General features: G+C 36.5%; 1 protein-coding gene across 3 annotated transcripts; it reads left to right on the top strand.

Annotated features, from left to right (window-relative positions):
• The first annotated feature begins 7,499 nt into the window (after positions 1-7,499).
• Positions 7,500-14,820, top strand: LOC105319660 (uncharacterized). Of its 3 annotated transcripts, none has more exons than XR_010711752.1 (3): positions 7,500-7,722; positions 8,219-13,797; positions 14,294-14,820. XR_010711752.1 is itself a non-coding variant. In XM_066078274.1 (2 exons), the coding sequence occupies exon 2, from the start codon at positions 9,045-9,047 to the stop codon at positions 13,452-13,454; it is 4,410 nt and encodes a 1,469-aa protein (XP_065934346.1). In that variant the 5' UTR covers positions 7,500-7,722; positions 8,219-9,044; the 3' UTR covers positions 13,455-13,895. The 3 variants fall into 3 exon arrangements, 1 of the variants encoding a protein (XP_065934346.1); XR_010711756.1 differs by lacking the exon at positions 14,294-14,820 and adding an exon at positions 13,902-13,920; XM_066078274.1 differs by lacking the exon at positions 14,294-14,820 and having other exon boundaries at positions 8,219-13,895.
• The last annotated feature ends 4,612 nt before the right edge of the window (positions 14,821-19,432 follow it).

Raw genomic sequence — 19,432 nt, 5'->3', positions numbered from 1 at the left:
ATTGTTGCATTAAAACAAGAGAGGTGCACAGGCCCTGACGATTATAGCCCTTAGATTGACATGTCAGACAGCCTACTCATGTTTGATTTGATGCTTCATTTTGAAGTCAAACCTTAATCTTAAATCTGACAGTTACCACACGCTTATTTTATGTTTTAACAAAGGCACTGCAAAGCAGAGCATCCCCCTTGCAACATTAAATGTATTATAATTATGAATGTGTATTTGTGCGTACGTGTGCGCCTACCCGCGCACATACACATAGAGGACAGTAAAAGGTATAAGGAATATTACAAGTGATTTTTTTCTTTGAATTTATCAATAAATTGTACCAAAATGTTGGTTGTACACGTCTCACCGGGGAAAATAAGGCGTTTCTCTATATACCACTGTCGTGTATCCGCGCCGGTAGTGACATGTTTGGATAACGTGGAAATGGCGTATCCATTGCAGAAACAATGAGTGATGTGTCCTTTTTTCTATCGACAACGAGTTAAATATTAATCAAGATATCGTAATAATCATTCATATTTTTCTGAAGGTTTTGCAGTTGAAAAAAGTGTGCGTTATTTTTGTTCATCGTTAATAAAAACGACTTATTTGTAGGGATATCAACCGTTCACGTGTCATTTAAACAATAAAGCTAAGAACTATTTCTAGATTACGTAGATAATATAACATACTAAAAAGCTGAAGCAGCCAAAACTAATTTTAAACATTACATTAACCAAATAAAATCAAACCAATGTATTTTTAATACATTAATATGTATAAATATAGCAATAACTTCATGCACCTGCTAAAGAAATAGTACGGTTTGGATAAATAAATTATTCCGGTTTGGATGCTAAAATATAAATTGTGCAAATGGTACGGTTTGAATAATTTAAATTTATAGCATTTTTTATATTATAGACATAAATAGAGCAGTTTGCATTTCATCGGTGTGCAACCGAAGATACATATATACTACTATATTAAAATAATAGACTCGAATTTTTGGTCTTTAATACCGAGAAGAATACTGTCTTTTGTTTTATATATTTTAAATGTATTTGCAGTCTCAAAAAGGTTTGTTGCGATGAATGTGACTGTTATTTTCAAAGCAACTTCATTAACTTTCTCCAAAATCGTTCCGGAGCGATTCTGCAATTTTCTGCTACATTACGGGTATAAGGGTATAATTCTAACTGTGGTGAGGGTCTTTCCCGATACACAGATTATTCAAACTAAGGAAAGTGTAGTAAAATTAATAGCATTATTGTAGGTTTATAGCTTGGTTATGTAAATGTCAATAATAATTAAAGTGTTTCGATGTACCTATTTCGTAAATGGCCGATAAGCAATGTCAACCCGTGCACGCACGGGTCAAAGTCCAGTCTTTTTTTTTTTTTAAAGTGGATCATTCAATTACACAGCATGCAAAAGATGTATTTAAAGTCAGGTAAAAAGAACTTCATATACAGACGGTGAATTTTTCTTTCCTGTCCGACATTTTTATAAACGCGGTGAAACCAAAATACTTCCACATGTTCGAAGGGGACTAAAACTGGATGACTAAGTTCATTTCTTTAGACAAGAATGTTTTTTTCCTCTGATAAAATGGTATATTTAGTATATAATTGATCAGAAAATCATTATTAAACGAATAAGGAATCATTATTAGACCGAGTATCATGAGTTGATTATATTGGTCGGGGCGTGGTCAAATCCCATAAAGCTCGAAACGAAATTATCACCTCACAATATCCAAATTCCTTATTACTTATATTAATTTAATTTACAGCAATTGTACGCTTAAATATTTGAATATTAATAAGCAAACGTCATTTGAATTTATTGGACTGAATATGAACAAATTGATACGTAGTGTTATCACATGAAAAAACACTGAACAATGTAAATATAGTTATATCAAGTTTTCTTTTAACTTTTTTACTAACATCTTAAAAGTATACTTTCTTTCATTTTAAATTATAAAGAAAATATGAGTTAAAACTCGAGGAACAGAATAAAATGCTTTATAAAAAAAATTCACCATTAACCTGAAAAGCAATTAATCATATAAACACCTTAACAGACAACTATCTACTACTTTTATGGCAAACGACTATATAAAGTGTTTTTTAGTTACTTACGATATCGTGAAGTTGAACGGAGAAAGTGCTTGGTAATAATGTCTTTCCACATTATCACACCCGATCCATCTTACTCGTGTTGTAAGTTATCCTTCCCCGCATACACGACACATCTTCGAGTGTGTAATGATGTGTTGTGCTTCAGTCTGAGTGGCCAAATGAGTTGTTGCCTTTGATTGGCCCTCAGATACAACAAAATCACCCTAAATAAATAAGACGTGTTCAAGTTTTGAAAAAAAATTTAAAAGTCTAATGATATAAATAAAATCCAAATAAACACGGGGAATGGGAAGTTAATTTCAAAGTTGAAAAAAAGAGAAGAAAATACTAGTACCTCTCCATACACAAACTTCGTCCCTGATGGACATCTTTATAGTGGCCCCCGTAGTCACTTCTAGGTCTCTTGCCTAATATAAATATATTCATAATATTTATACATTTTATAGGTGAACGAATATATTGTAAATATACTAGGCATATCTGACAATATGTCACCAACAATGCCGCTGAAACTAAGACGATCTTTCATCATATCGATAATTTACTCTTCAGCCGCGGTTGGGAGCTTTGGTGGAGGGCCTCCGCCAGTGAGTTAAGACTGTTTCCGTGCAGCGCAGAAACTTTTCTTGGCACTTTGCTGTAAGTTACCCTACTTGAATTTTACCTGGTCACCCGTGCGCCGATGAATACCCACTGCATTTATCATTTCGGTTACCTCTGTCCATTTTGCATTCTTTGTAATCAAGTTGCCTTGCTTTTCCTACAAAGCATCTTCAATTTTTTCAAACAATTCAGTCAAAATGCTTATTTCTGACTGTGACCAATTAATGCTTCTTTCTCGCTTAGTCGCCATTGTCACTGTCAGACAGTAGGGTAAACGCGCGTGCAGACGGCTTAAACGACGAATTAACTAAGTTCGCTCTGTTAAATCCTAGTTAGCTAATAGACACTTAACAAGATTCCGAGCAACGCAAAATTAACTCTTTGTTCTGTAACTTGCCATTAAAAATTATCAGCTAGTTACGGTTTTAACTAAGAGTTAATTTAACTGACGTTCTTGCCGAATCCAGGAGCTGTTATTGAGTTTAACAATTTAATTAATTCATAGATATGCGATGAAAACCATGTAAGTCATCAGTGGTGTCCCCAGCCACATCTCAACCGACGACTGCCTAGCGGAGATTTTCTTATTTGTGGGAGTATTCTGGCATCTGATAACAATTACGGAAAGGTGGCTCTCTGGGTAGAAATGCTGTCGTAAAAATTCATTTCTCTATCATTAGGGGCCTTACAGTTGTCTTTATTTGTCAAATATTTGATATTGTATTAAACTTTGCCATTTAGTAATAATGTTTAACATTCTTTGTTGACATAGATATTATATTACTTTTGTAATACATTGGGCTTGATTTCATTTATTTTTTTTTTAATTTTATTCCTCTTGTTGGTATAAATAGCATTATCATTATTTAGTTATTATTATATTTCTTTCAATTTAAATTTTGTTGGTATCATTTTCTAAATTTTCAAAATGTCACTGAACCCCGTCTATATAAACTTTGCATCGAAGATGGAATTACAAAAACTTAAAGGTGTAGGCCCAGCCGTTGCAGATAACATTAAAGCGTATCTCAGTGCGTCCGGCATTTTTTTAGGACCAGAAGACCTGGCTCAGGTAAGGAACCTAAAGCTCAACAAAGAGGAAATCGAAAGAATCAGTTTCCATACAAATCCAAAATATAGCTTTTTGCATACCACTAAGAGTCAGTCTGAGGGTTCAACTAGTGTGGGAGATGTTAGCGAAAATTCTCCCTCACCTGCTGTTCATGAGACTGCGGATGAGGAGGTCTTTACTGATCAGGGGATTGGGCCGGGTGATACACCACACGGCAATCCTCAATCAGAAAGGACCGGTTCTGAGGAAATTATGAATGACGCCTTGAAGGGTTTGATTACAAAGAAAAATAAAGAAAAAAGTAAGTCAAAGTCTTAGACCAAAAGAATTTGAGTTACCACCACCCCTCAAGGACCCAAGTGATCAAAGTTATGTCACAGGAGCTCGTTCTGTAAATAATGAACAAAAGCCTGTTGTAGGAGCAGGTATTGATACATTTGAGCAAAAACATGCTGTGATTGCTGGTATGGAAGGAGGGTATCTGAATACACAGATGTTAAACACTTCAGTTGCTCCTCCCATACAAACCTCATGCTCTCCAGATCCTGCCAACAACCGTAAGTGCACCATACGGTGGAATGCAGCCACAATGGGGTATGCAATATTCCCCGGGCTCATCAACAATGATGCCGCCCTACGGTATGGCGCCGTGGGGACATTACCCATATCCATATTACCCTCCACAACCATATGGGCATCCCATAATGTCATTACCGCAGACTAAAGGGGTTTTTGTACCATCAGTATCTGCGGTAAAGTCAGAACCTTTCAATATGTTTCCCCAACTTGTGCCTATGGGCCACCGTTGAGTAGCCAGGGAGCACCCATATATCCTCAAATGGGGCAATCGGTACCAATCATGAGTACATATCCGACCCCAAGAGTTGCACAGACAAGATATACATTGCAACCACAACATCAACAACATGCATTGCCACAACAAATACAACAACAAACAGTACAAACTCAACAACAACAAACTCAACAACAACATGCATTACCACACCAACAACCTGTACAACTTCAAAACCAGCAACAAGCATATCCACCACAAGCACGACAACAGCAAAACAATGCTGTTATTCAGCAAATTCCACGTCAAGACAGAGTTGATATTTTGCCAAAATCCCTCCGATATGACGGCACAGATTCGTGGGTTGCATTTCAGCGAAAATTCAATCGTTTTGCTGATGTAAAAAACATAGAAAGCAGACCCCGGTGTGAGAAGCAGAGCCTCAAATTGCAATTGAAAAGTGACCAATTGTCTATATTATTTGAAGTAGACCACGACCAAAGCAAAACCGAGATCAGCTTTTCGGTTCTGCGTTGGTGATACACGTAGGTCTTGTCTGTTTGGTGCTTTGAAATTCCGTGTAAATCAATCAAAAATGAATTAAAATTAGTGCATGGGGTTGCATTGAGTGGATTTGTTTTTCATTTTACTTAAACAAATATTATTTGTGTAAAATATTCATTCCATAATGCATCATTCCCAGAAAAAAAAAATTGGTGCAGAGGGTTGCAATGAAATATTATCACTGGATTTTTAAGTTAATATTGTTGCGTAAATTATTTATTTCATGATGTATTATTCCAAGTATGAAATAAATATACAGTAAACCAATCTAAATAAACTATAAATTCTTCTTGGAACTGCATTTAGAGAATTTTCTGAATGATACTTTAACAAATATCATTATGTGTAAAATATTCATTTTTATTGCACCATTTCCAGCATAAAATAAATATGCAGTAAATCAATCTTGTCAAATACTTCAGGAGAGTGCGATTAAAGAATTCGCTGGACTAAAAGTAATATACTGTGTTCTCTGTATAAACATCTGTAAATCAATCGGAAAAAAACGCATATCGTGCAAATAAAGAAATATCAGAGTTTTAAACCAATTGATATGCTCCCTTTTTTGTAAAATATTACCACCTATAATTAAAAGATTTCTGTAGGTGGATATTTTGGATTTTTTTTTTAAATTTGATGGTTACTTATATAATGAATAAAGGTGGAAAAATTATTAATAGCTTCGTGGTTTATAATGCGTAAACTGTCCTAACCCAGTTTACATATTCATACTGGTATAAAAGAATTTTACAAATGTACCTGTAGTTGTATGTATTTGAAATATTTCAATTATGGAAGGTATATCGTTATTAGAACCATTTCATGGTGTTGAATTGTACATTTTTTTTTAGTTTTTTTAGCTCTAAACTTTATCATTATTTGTTAATGCAATTATTTACGAAAACGGTTATGAAAATGTTTACATCTAATAATTGTAAAGGTTAACATCATTGAAACTTTACTTAACATCATTGAAACTTTACTTACTTGTTTCTGGTTGTAATGCGCTTTCTAACTAGCTAACAAACCAGAAAAAAAAGATGCCTTTTTCGTAATCACAGTTTTCTACTAGATTATTCAATAATTACCTTTAGTCTGTTTATTGTGTTGTATTTTCAAATTCGTACAAATAAGTTAAGTTCAATTTAAAGAACAGTATTGTATATCTCATGAAATAATTCACCTATACCTTATAGGTGACTGCACCATTACAGAGTGTACCAATAACTCACCTATATCTTTTGTGTTTCACTAGGTTTTACATATTACTAGTATATGCATGCAATAATTTGTGATTTGACGTTTAAGGATTTTTTTTGGCTTTAAATTTCCAATATATAAAATCCGCTTTTTCTACTCCAGAGAAAAGGAAGTCAATGTAATTAATATAAAACAATGACATAAGGTAATAGCTATAGTGGCTGCTTGATCAAATAAATACATATACAAAGATGTACTTATTGCCTGACGTCATGACGTCAGCATTTACATTCACAATTGATGAAAATGTTATATTGGATTTACTATAACAACAGCGAGCAAGAGTTTTCAAGTAAAAGGGGTGCTCACCATGCAGTGCACGGCTGTAATCCTAATTTAAAAATAGATCACCATTCCAATATATTAGAACGGTGAATAAGGGGGAGGGGGTCATCGCAACAAGTTGTGACATATTGCCTATTACGAATCAATGTAAGTAATAATTGGTGTTGGATTATCATTGTTACAAGTGTGTCATCAGTCTGGATTAAAACAAATATATATTTATACAACAAGAATGTTTACTGTAGGAACTAAATCACCAAAGCGGGTTGTGACCCGATTTTTGTTCCGTTGGGCGATTTCATTAATCTTGAACAGGGGTTAAAACTCGCAGGTCTTACTAAATGTACATTACTACATTTAACTACTACTATTCATGTGTGTTTAATAATTTGATAGATCTCCTCCAAAAAATCCGATCCAAAGTATAATATACATGTATGTAGCGGTTATAAAACAAATGTCAAAAATTCATCTGTCCCCCTCCCCATTGATCTCTGCCAATGGATGAGTTCATCAAGATCTCAGCCGTTGCGTGAATGGTGAAGCAGGTCTTCGCGCCATATTGTCTTATTCATAGTTATTGCGCGCCGATTAATGGACGAGTCCGTTGGTATCATGCGAATACCACAGAGCACACCGTGCTCTGTATATATCACAGGCACGTAACATCGGGGGTTGGGGTGGAGGTGGGGGACTGCTTTTCCCCTCCCTACTTTTTTTTGCAGCAGGCACTTTTCTTAACTTTTATATAATAAATTGAAATATCATGGTTTTGCCCCCCTGTGACAATCACTGTTCATATCGAACACACCCGATTTTATTTTTCCCATAATTCTTTGCAACGTGCTTGGCCGACCCTAACAATAGGCGCTAAGTTATACCCGGCCGAGCTGTCCAGCAATAAAGACGTGCTTAGTGTGTGAAGGGGGTATCGTGTTAGAAGCCTGTGTGGCATGTTTTAGTTTCACAAGTTCAGCATTTGACGCGGACACGGATAGCTGACCGTGGTAAGTATTTATTTAGTTTGGTGTAGTTTATTTGTAAATGTTTGCCTTTTTATTAGTATTACGCAGTCGTCCTATAAAGTCACCTTGACCATTGTTCACTGTAGAGTTACCTGTGTGTTCACTGATGTGTGACTTTAGCGAGAGTGTTTAAATGGAATTCGTCTTTTTCTATAGTACAGTTTTCGCTATTGCTGTATAAAGAAACGGTGATTCAAAGGGTTATTTTCTATGCGTTATTTTATTTTACAATTTATTGTCACTTTTTCCACTTAACTACTTGGGCGGAAGTGCGTCACCGGAAGTCTCAGACGCCATACTGTTTACTGTAAACAAATAACAGTTACCATATACTTACAATATTTTGAGATGTTGCCTTTAATATAATACTATTTATACATTATCATAGTTTGATACTATCAGTGAGATACTTATATGATGTATTATACAATATTGTTTTTATTATGGTGTTATGGTGTCACTTGTACACTTATTGTAGTGTCATATTGTTGATGTTGAGAAGATGATGATGGTGTAGATGATGTCGTTCATGGTGAAGTCGATGACGATGCGATGTTCATGTTGATGACGACGATGATGTTATGGTGATGATGACGACGACGATGATGATGGTCATGTCGATGAAGATGATGTAGATGATGTCGTTCATGGTGACGTCGGTGATGATTATGAAGTAGATGATTATGGTGATGACGATGATGTCTTTTATGATTATGGTGTTGTAGGCGATGATGTTGACGATAGTGTCGATGATTATGATGGCGATGGTGATGATGATGATTGTGGTGACGAAACTACTCTAGTTGTGGTTGTCCGTAGTTGGTCCAGGACTACAGCCCCGGAGATTCGGACACTCTTCTAATATATTTTTGGTCATTTGTATAAACATCATATTTTTTCTTGTTGAGTGAAAGTTGTGTGAGTGTTTGTGTGGTTTAGTGTTTATATTTCTATCTTTTCTTTCTTTCTCTTATTTTTTTTGTTATTAAATTTTGTTAAATTTAAGATGTCTTGTTGTTGTTTGGAGTAGCCTCCGCTCATCCCGTTACAATTGGTGGCAGCGGTGGGATGAGTTGACTCCTCCAGATACTACAAGATATCTTTATAAGTGAACAGTTGCCAAGGTTTATTTTATTTTTCATTTTTTGATCTTTTTTGTAGTACATGTAAGAGCAAGTGTAGGTCGTTGTTTCCTTTTCCCTTGGTGAGTACATTACGTTAGGCAGATTGTTTTGTTAAAAGTTGAGAAGTTAGTCCCTTTATGAGATAATTTTGAGGTAAGTTGGTCTGTCAGTCAATGCACCATGTCTACTGTCAAGGAGATGCTGGAGCTACTTGAAGTGGGGACCAAGATGGGGATGAAGGATGAAGACCTTCAACAATTCGTGAAGGACGAACAGGCCAGAATGCGGGACGAACGTGAGAAACATAGAGTCGAGAGACAGGAGGAGAGAGACCGCGACTTCAAACTACAGATTGAGAAAGAGCGCGCCGCAAGAGAACATGATGAGCGAGAGCACGCCCGATTGATAGAAGAAAAGAGACATCAGCAACAACTAGAAGAACTGGAACTTGATCACAAACTGCAACTCGAGAGATCTCACATGAAGCCGAGTGTTGTGACTAAAGAGGAGAAAGAAACTTCTCAAGTGATAAAAGGACCAAAACTTCCTCCGTTTGAGAATTCGAAAGACAACATTGATGCGTACATTCAAAGATTTGAGATATACGCAACAACGCAGAAATGGAATAAAGACACGTGGGGGACTCATCTTAGCGCATTACTCAAAGGAAAGGCACTGGATGTGTTCGCAAGACTCTCACCCGAAACAGCACTTGATTTCAACGAGTTGAAGAACGCCCTGTTGAAACGATTTGACATGACGGAGGACGGTTTCCGCAAGAAGTTCCGATTTTCAAAACCAGACGGAAGTGAAACTTTTATGCAATTTTCTGCCAGACTGGACAGTTACCTTGAGCGGTGGATTCAGCTGTCTAAGACTAACAAGACATTCGATAATCTGAAGGACTTGTTCTTACGTGAACAGTTTTTATTGTGTTGCTCGAAAGAACTTGCCTTATTCCTAAAGGAGAGGATTCCTACTTCGATCCAAGACATGGCGCGATACGCGGACCAGTTTGCTGAGGCCAGAACAGTGACATCCTCTTCACTTACGCAAAAACCGCTCTTTGACAGACGACAGCAGTCCGATAGACAACCGCCGTACAAAGATTCCGTGCAACAAAACCAATCTGGAAATGCAGTGAAGTGTTATGAGTGCGGACGACAAGGACATAAAGCCTTTAACTGCAACTTCCGCAAAAGTCCGAATAACAGGCCGTTTAATTCGAGCGAGAAACAAGAAACAACACCGAAACATACTTACCCTAGTGATTTTCAACGTGGGTCGTACAATAATGGGAACCATGGATATCCAGGACGCGGTAGAGGTCGCCAAAGAGCCGCGAGTGTCGTCGAGAAACATGGAAACTTACCGTGTGTTGGTGATTCGGTTGCTTTCTGTGAAACGGAAATGCCAGTTGTGAAGGGATGGGTTGGCAATAAACTAGTGACTGTGCTAAGAGACACAGGTTGTAGTGGTGCCGTTATTCGTAGAGAACTGGTAAACGATGATCAACTAACAGGGACATCTCAACGATGCAAGTTAGCAGACGGTCGTATTATTGATTCAGATGTGGCTAGAATTGATGTCGATACTCCTTACTTTACCGGAAGTGTTGATGCTTGGTGCTTTGATTCGCCTTCGTACGATCTTATTCTTGGTAATATTCGTGGAGTAAGGAAACCACATGAACCAAATCCAGCCTGGATTCATTCCGTTGAAAACATAGCAGCTGTTGAAACGCGTGGGCAACTGAAAAAGAAACAGTCTCCATACAAACCATTGAAAGTACCGGAAGCAATACGGGATGTATCGCCGGAGGATATCTTACAAGAACAACGAAACGACGAGACACTGAAAAAGTTATGGAGCTTAGCTGAGAGTGGACAGCTTAAACATTTCAGTGACGGCGGATTTTCAAAAATGTGTGAATGGAAGCAAATGTTGTTCAGAGAATTTTGCAGTCCGAAAGTGTCCAGTGGAAAACTTTTCCGACAGTTAATCGTTCCCCGGAAATACAGAACTATCGTTATGAAGATAGCACATGAAACGCTGATGGGTGGTCATCTGGGATCAAAGAAAACAACCGACAGAGTAGTGTCCGAATTTTACTGGCCAGGAATTCAGTCAGACATTAGACGGTTTTGCAGATCATGTGACGTGTGTCAGCGGACTATTCCAAAAGGAAAAGTACCTGCAGTACCGTTAGGACAAATGCCGCTAATTACAGAAGCGTTTCAACGAGTAGCAGTTGATCTTATAGGCCCTCTCCAACCAGTTACCGACAAAGGGAATCGTTACATTCTGACGCTTGTCGATTACGCAACCCGTTATCCCGAGGCTATTCCACTTCCTGGAATTGAGACAGAGCGAGTAGCGGAGGCACTGGTAGACATCTTTAGTAGATTAGGAGTTCCGATCGAGATGCTAACAGATCAAGGATCGCAATTCACATCGGACGTAATGAAAGAAGTGAGCCGTCTGTTGTCATTTAAACGGATTACTACTACTCCGTATCACCCCATGTGTAATGGACTCGTCGAGAAGTTCAATGGTACGTTGAAACAGATGCTAAAGAGGATGTGTGCTGAGCGACCAAGAGACTGGGATAAGTACATCAACCCATTACTCTTTGCATACCGTGAAGTACCACAGGAGAGCCTTGGTTTTTCGCCGTTTGATCTTCTCTATGGACGTACTGTTCGTGGTCCGATGACAATTCTTAAAGAACTTTGGACAAAGGAAATTCCTGACGAGGACGTTAAGACAACGTATCAATACGTACTTGACTTACGCACACGATTGGAAGAAACATGTGACATAGCTCGCCAAAACTTGGAGAAAGCTTCAAAACGTCAGCGCAAGTACTACAACAGGAAAACGCAAGGTCGTCAGATGAAAGAGGGAGACACAGTACTGGTTCTTCTACCGACAAAGTCAAACAAACTCCTCATGCAATGGAAGGGACCTTATAGTGTAATACAGAAGATAGGACATATGGACTACAAGATCGATATGGGAGGCAAGCTGAAAACTTTCCACGCAAATCTTCTTAAGAAGTATGTTGAACGAGATACATTGAACTGTGGTGTTTTGTCAACATGTGCAATTTCACTCATAGACTTTAGTGACTTAGATGATGATGAACAACAGGACTCTATTCTTATGCCACCTGTTACTCAAACCGAAACAGCAAAGGACATAAAGTTTGCAGACAGACTAACACCAGATCAGTTGGAAACTGCTAAATCACTGTGTGATTCGTTCTCAGATGTATTTACGGATATACCTGGAATGACGAACTTAGTGGAGCATAAGATTGTTGTGACATCGTCTGAACCTGTGCGTGTGAAACCATATCCAATTCCGTTCAGTACAGAGAAAACAATTACAGAAGAAGTTCAGAAAATGCTACAGTTGAATGTGATTGAGCCATCATCTTCCCCTTATTCAGCTCCAGTTGTCATAGCTCGGAAGAAAGATGGAACGAATCGATTTTGCATTGATTATAGACGACTGAACTGTGCTACGGTATTTGATGCAGAACCAATGCCCAGTCCAGAAAGCATATTTTCCAAAATGACCGGAAAGAAGTTTGTGTCAAAGATAGACTTAAGCAAAGGATACTGGCAAGTACCGATGGCTGACGAGAGTAAGCCGCTTACAGCCTTTTCCACACCATCCGGATTGTACCAATTCAGGACAATGCCGTTTGGTCTTGTAAACGCGCCGGCAACATTTAGTCGTATGATGAGAAAACTACTTCAAGGTATGAACGGCGTAGAAAACTTTATCGATGATGTCATTGTTTTTACAGATACCTTTGAAGAACATCTACACATACTGAAGACTGTGTTCGAACGACTCAGAGATGCGGGACTTGCGGCCAGACCGACAAAATGTTTCATCGGATTTGACAAGATTGACTGTTTGGGACATATGGTGGGCAACAAGTGTCTAGAACCAGAACAGGACAAGATTGATGCAGTCAGAAATGCGCCAATACCACAAACCAAGAAACAGGTTCGTGCCTTCCTAGGCTTAGCAGGATTCTACAGAAAGTTTATTCCGAATTTCTCTGCGATAGCCATTCCACTTTCTGATCTTACGAAGAAGGGCCAACCAAATAAAGTTATTTGGACTGAAAGTCAGCAACGAGCTTTTGATACATTGAAACACATGTTATCAGAAAGGCCAATATTGAAGTTGCCAGAATTTAATGAAACCTTCATTTTACGCACGGACGCTGCAGATGATGGGATAGGTGCTGTGCTGTTACAGATGGAGGATGACGAGAAACTACCCGTAGCGTACGCCAGTAGGAAACTTCAACCAAGAGAAAAGGCATACGCTGTTATCGAGAAGGAGTGTTTGGCGGTAGTGTGGGGAATACAGAAGTTCCACCAGTACCTTTATGGACGCGAGTTTCTACTTGAAACTGATCACCAACCCCTGACCTACCTTAACAAAGCAAAGACAGAGAACTCCAGACTGATGCGTTGGGCTTTGCAGCTTCAGCCATACCGCTTTAGGATCATTGCAATCAAAGGAAGCGACAATGTGGGTGCGGATTACCTGAGTCGTCAGTGAGATGTATAGTAGACAGTACAGGTATGTATATAGGTTTTATTGTAAATACGTGAGAATTTTCAAAATTCGGTGATTGTTTATTTGAAATTGCAGGACAATTTTTTAAGGGGGGAGGTGTGTGACAATCACTGTTCATATCGAACACACCCGATTTTATTTTTCCCATAATTCTTTGCAACGTGCTTGGCCGACCCTAACAATAGGCGCTAAGTTATACCCGGCCGAGCTGTCCAGCAATAAAGACGTGCTTAGTGTGTGAAGGGGGTATCGTGTTAGAAGCCTGTGTGGCATGTTTTAGTTTCACAAGTTCAGCATTTGACGCGGACACGGATAGCTGACCGTGGTAAGTATTTATTTAGTTTGGTGTAGTTTATTTGTAAATTTTTGCCTTTTTATTAGTATTACGCAGTCGTCCTATAAAGTCACCTTGACCATTGTTCACTGTAGAGTTACCTGTGTGTTCACTGATGTGTGACTTTAGCGAGAGTGTTTAAATGGAATTCGTCTTTTTCTATAGTACAGTTTTCGCTATTGCTGTATAAAGAAACGGTGATTCAAAGGGCTATTTTCTATGCGTTATTTTATTTTACAATTTATTGTCACTTTTTCCACTTAACTACTTGGGCGGAAGTGCGTCACCGGAAGTCTCAGACGCCATACTGTTTACTGTAAACAAATAACAGTTACCATATACTTACAATATTTTGAGATGTTGCCTTTAATATAATACTATTTATACATTATCATAGTTTGATACTATCAGTGAGATACTTATATGATGTATTATACAATATTGTTTTTATTATGGTGTTATGGTGTCACTTGTACACTTATTGTAGTGTCATATTGTTGATGTTGAGAAGATGATGATGGTGTAGATGATGTCGTTCATGGTGAAGTCGATGACGATGCGATGTTCATGTTGATGACGACGATGATGTTATGGTGATGATGACGACGACGATGATGATGGTCATGTCGATGAAGATGATGTAGATGATGTCGTTCATGGTGACGTCGGTGATGATTATGAAGTAGATGATTATGGTGATGACGATGATGTCTTTTATGATTATGGTGTTGTAGGCGATGATGTTGACGATAGTGTCGATGATTATGATGGCGATGGTGATGATGATGATTGTGGTGACGAAACTACTCTAGTTGTGGTTGTCCGTAGTTGGTCCAGGACTACAGCCCCGGAGATTCGGACACTCTTCTAATATATTTTTGGTCATTTGTATAAACATCATATTTTTTCTTGTTGAGTGAAAGTTGTGTGAGTGTTTGTGTGGTTTAGTGTTTATATTTCTATCTTTTCTTTCTTTCTCTTATTTTTTTTGTTATTAAATTTTGTTAAATTTAAGATGTCTTGTTGTTGTTTGGAGTAGCCTCCGCTCATCCCGTTACACCCCCCCCCCTTCACTTTTGTAGGAGCATGTAATAAATGAAACTGCAAATAAGGAATTGAAGTTACGGTAGGTTTTTTTTTCATGAATTTGAGAATTCACCCTTTTTATGGCGTCGAGCGAAGCTCGAAAGCCATCTAGGGATTGTACGTCCACCGGAAGTGTAAGGAGCTGAACAACGCATACTATCAATAAATCCGCGAAAATGAGTGCAAAGTTTTCTTTTGTATTTGAGGAATAAAAAAAGACTTGCTTCCATTTAGAACAGAACTGTACGTCAATATAACAAGTTGGCAGATAAAAAAAATAGTTGATGTCTTTGACAATGTTCATATTTTATTGTAAACAATATGTCTTGGTTTCAGCGGATGAATATACTTCACACACTTGCGATAGTTAGGCCTACATACTCAATTTGTTTATAAAATATACCTGCCTGCAAAACAGATTATTTTGAATCCATATCGAATGTTGACTATGTACACAATTAATGCTTGATCTTTTAGAAACAAAAAAACTTCCTGCACAGAGCTATATCTACAACAAAAAGTAACTTTAAACCAACTAGCCTACTTTCACTTTTAACTGTAAACGATATGAATGGGTGCCTCTTATATCTACCCCTGATCTTTTCGGTCCGGTCATTTGGACCCATGTGATTTTTAAATCAATTGATAATAAGAGACAGAGTTTTTATCAGCAATGTACAATATAAAGAATTAAATACAATCATACTTTTAATAATTATTAATTCTATTTGAATAGAGAAAAAAAAATATCTACAATGTTTTAACTCCAAGGATATTTCTATAAAAACTTTTAAGTAACATTCAAAATTTTTTAGGAATAAGGTGAGTCAATTTGTAATGAATTGAAATTTGATAAATTTTGTGATAAAAACATAATTTTTATTTATCTGAAAGTAGTCGACAGATGTATTTTGTCTAATATATTTGTTTTTGAAAAGGAAGTATAATTGATACAAATTTTTAAATGAATGGTCAATATGAAACCAAATTAAAATGGTTTTTGATACTAAAAGAAATCGCAGTTCATTTTGATATTTTTATTATTTTAGTTGACTGCATAAAATCTGTATTAAATTTTATTTGTGTTAAATTGACCGCCCGACTCAATTTAATAAAAAAAAAATTTAATCTCCAGCAAAACAATAAGAAAAGTTGGTCTCATGGCATTGTACATACATTTCTTAATAAGAGTTACAGAATCATAATTTGTTTAAGGATTTTTTTTAATCAAGTGTATGTGTGATCAATGATGGAATACCATAAATTATTTTGACTTTTAAAAAAAAAAAAGGTTTGTACTCTTCAAATTAACTTCAACTCGACGCCATTGTGGCCCTTCAGGCCTTTGATTTAATTGCTTGTCAAGATGATTTTGATGAAGCTGCCCACACACATTCAGAAACAAAACGTGTTTGTATACTCTTTCATATTTTATATGGCTGGAAAATTTTAAAAACGCCTTTTGTTGATTTTGCATCTTAATATAACAAATACAATTTTAAAAAATGACTATTTAATCTCCAGCTTTCAAGCTGCACTTATATGATATATGTACATTCCTTAAAAAAATAATTGATAAAACAATTGAATTTCAAGCGATACTAGTGTATATGTAAATGTTCAAGATCGAAAAAAGACTGACGTTGTGTCTTAAATTTGCACGTTCCGTTCATAAATTTATGATCAGCGAAAATTAAAATTCATTACTGATAAGATAGCCTAATTGATACATGCATGCTTCCATTGAATAGTTTTGTTTAGTCAGGCAAGCTTTTTTGAAAGCTATTACTTGTATAATTCTAAACAAATGTACGACTAAGTGTTAAGGTTGACATTTTTACGTTATCGATTTTTCCTATATTTATTATATCCGCTTGCGTCCAACAGTATACGTTATAAATTTGATTCGTAATGTTATCACAGAAAAGGCACTTTGAAAATGTCAATATTTAAACGTATCAATGTGAATAGGGCAAACATTTACTGACTGATCGGTCCTGAAGGATAAAGGAAGGTACTCCGGGATATAATCAAAGTTTAAGTCAGAATATAGTTGAAACGTGGTTATGTATTAAGGACCTGTAGATGAAAAGACTCTAAAATGAATTTCTGGGCAGCGGTCTTTTATTTACATGGTTTTATGATAGTACATTCTTCTGAACAATTCTTCATTAAACGAGGCCATGTTTTGAAAACTACGGATCTAAGTGTTTTTGCTGTCCACACCCTGGAAATCAAGTCTATTGTAGAATGTGCATTGCATTGTGCCATGAATGTACTTTGTAACGCTTTTGACCTTTGCTTTCTTGACGGTTTGTACACTTGTCGATTCCGCAGTGGACACACAAACCTTTCCAATACCACTACACAATGTGAACATTTTGAAATCAGAGCTGTAAGTATTATTCTCTTATTAAGACCTTACTTAATCTTGAAACAAATATAAATGTAATTGAGATGGAGTTCAATTCACCTCATTATTTGAACTTGGCCTAATATTGTGTATCGAATTATATGTAGACCGTACCTTAAAGACTTCAATTTAAAGACTTAACTTTGACAGCACGGATAAGTTATACCGAGTAAGGATGAATGCCGATGAACTTTAATTCTTTACCTCTAGAAAAAAGACAATCAAGTACTGTTAGTTTGTTTAGAGCGAATTTACTTGAGCTCTGTAAAGAGACATTAAATTATGGTGTTTAAAATAGGGTATTACTATATTCAGTTTCAGATCCGCTCCTGAGTTTTCATGGGATGACGTAAATAAAATTGATTAAGGTCAATTGCATTTTCTTGGGCCTTTCTGGTTTTTTATGACCATGGGGCCCCAATTCATAAATCAAGAAGGAATATTCATGATAGTCTTATAGTGATATAAATTAAAAAGGAGTATGTTCGCATTTTGAGTTTTGAATTAAATTTAAAATTTGGCTAAAATAAACCACAGAAAAGACAATGAAGACATGCTATTGTTTGTATTTCATATATATGATAATCAGAGCTGCCAATATGAAATGATAAAGTAGTACATGAAAGGCGGTGGAGAACTTATGTAAATGGGCGAGCGATCGGAATAATTTAAAGCAAACTTCTGGTTCTTCAAACTCAGAAATATTCCTACTATACGATCAATTTAATCAGATGAGTGTATGTTGAATGGTTTTTATTAATAAATAGTTTTTATATATACATACATACATACCATATAAATTAGGGATGTAAATTTAACTCGGTTGGCGTAGTCGCTTAATCGGATCTCTAAGTCGAACGATGGTCGAATACTCGTTAATTTCTTTGAAACTGTTTAATGCTACTATTACATACACCTTATCCTAAACTTGAAAACATTTAAAACTAAAGTTACATGAACTAAATGTATTTGATTTAAAATATATTGAAAAATATGTTAGCTAAATAACCGTTAGAAATGTCTTAGCTCTTCTTCTTTTTTCTTGTGACGCTTGCACAAAATTAATCTCCATATCATATTAGACAAATCAAATGGGACCTGTTCCACACCAATTAAGTCATTGCCCCAACTTAATCATAAAGATTAATGATTATACAAACAAACGCTTTGAGATGATTAAAGTGTTTTAATCATACAAACATCTAATCCAATGAAAAACTAATTAGAAGAATTGCCAATTGATCTTTTTAAGTAAATATCTGTCCTAGTACTTCTGTTTAAAATGGTAATTTGATCAACAAAATCGAAAGAGATAGTTGTTAGCCACTTATATAAAAGTCAGAGATACCGATAGAACAGAGTGTTAGTAACGATACAAAAAGACAACCAGAAAACTGTTGGGTTTTTTCCTCAGACGAAAAATGCCACGTTAAGCAGAAAAAAAGTTTGAGATTTTTATACCCCCGTTCCGCAGGAGAGGGGGTATACTGTTTTACCTTTGTGTGTCTGTCTGTCTGTCCGTCCGTCCGTAACAAAAATTTCTGTCGCATTTATCTCAGCAACTATTTATCGCAGATGCTTGAAATTACACAGTGTTTGTTAAGGCATGCCATATCGTGGGATATATTTTGGTACCAATCGGGCGTCAACTTCCTGTTAAATGACGACTTTCTTTATTTTTAGCAAAAATTTTCAAACAAATTTTTGTCAAAGAATTCTCAGCAACTGTTTATCGCAGATACTTGATATATTTTTACACAGTATTTGTATAGGCATGCTATATCGTGGGATGTATTTTTGTACCAACTGGACGTCAACTTCCTGTTAAATGAGTACTTTGTTTATTTTAGCCAAAATTTTCAAACAAATTCTCCTCAAAGATTTCTCAGCAGCTATTTATCGCAGATGCTTGACATTTTAACACACTATTTGTTTAGGCATGCCATATTGTAGGATATACTTCTGTACATATAGGATGCCAGCTTTCTGTTAAATGTCGACTTTGCTTATTTTGCATATTCACATCAGAGCGGGGGTATCACTAGTGAGCATTGGCTCACAGATATCTTGTTTACTTTATAACGATTTAACGACTTAAAAATTCTCTCTTTCTCTGTCTGTCTGTCT

This window comes from Magallana gigas, chromosome 1, assembly GCF_963853765.1.
Source record: "Magallana gigas chromosome 1, xbMagGiga1.1, whole genome shotgun sequence".
Taxonomy (NCBI): Eukaryota; Metazoa; Mollusca; class Bivalvia; order Ostreida; family Ostreidae; genus Magallana; species Magallana gigas.
Note: the sequence above shows the minus strand (reverse complement) of the source record. Positions and strands in the feature narration are given on the sequence as shown.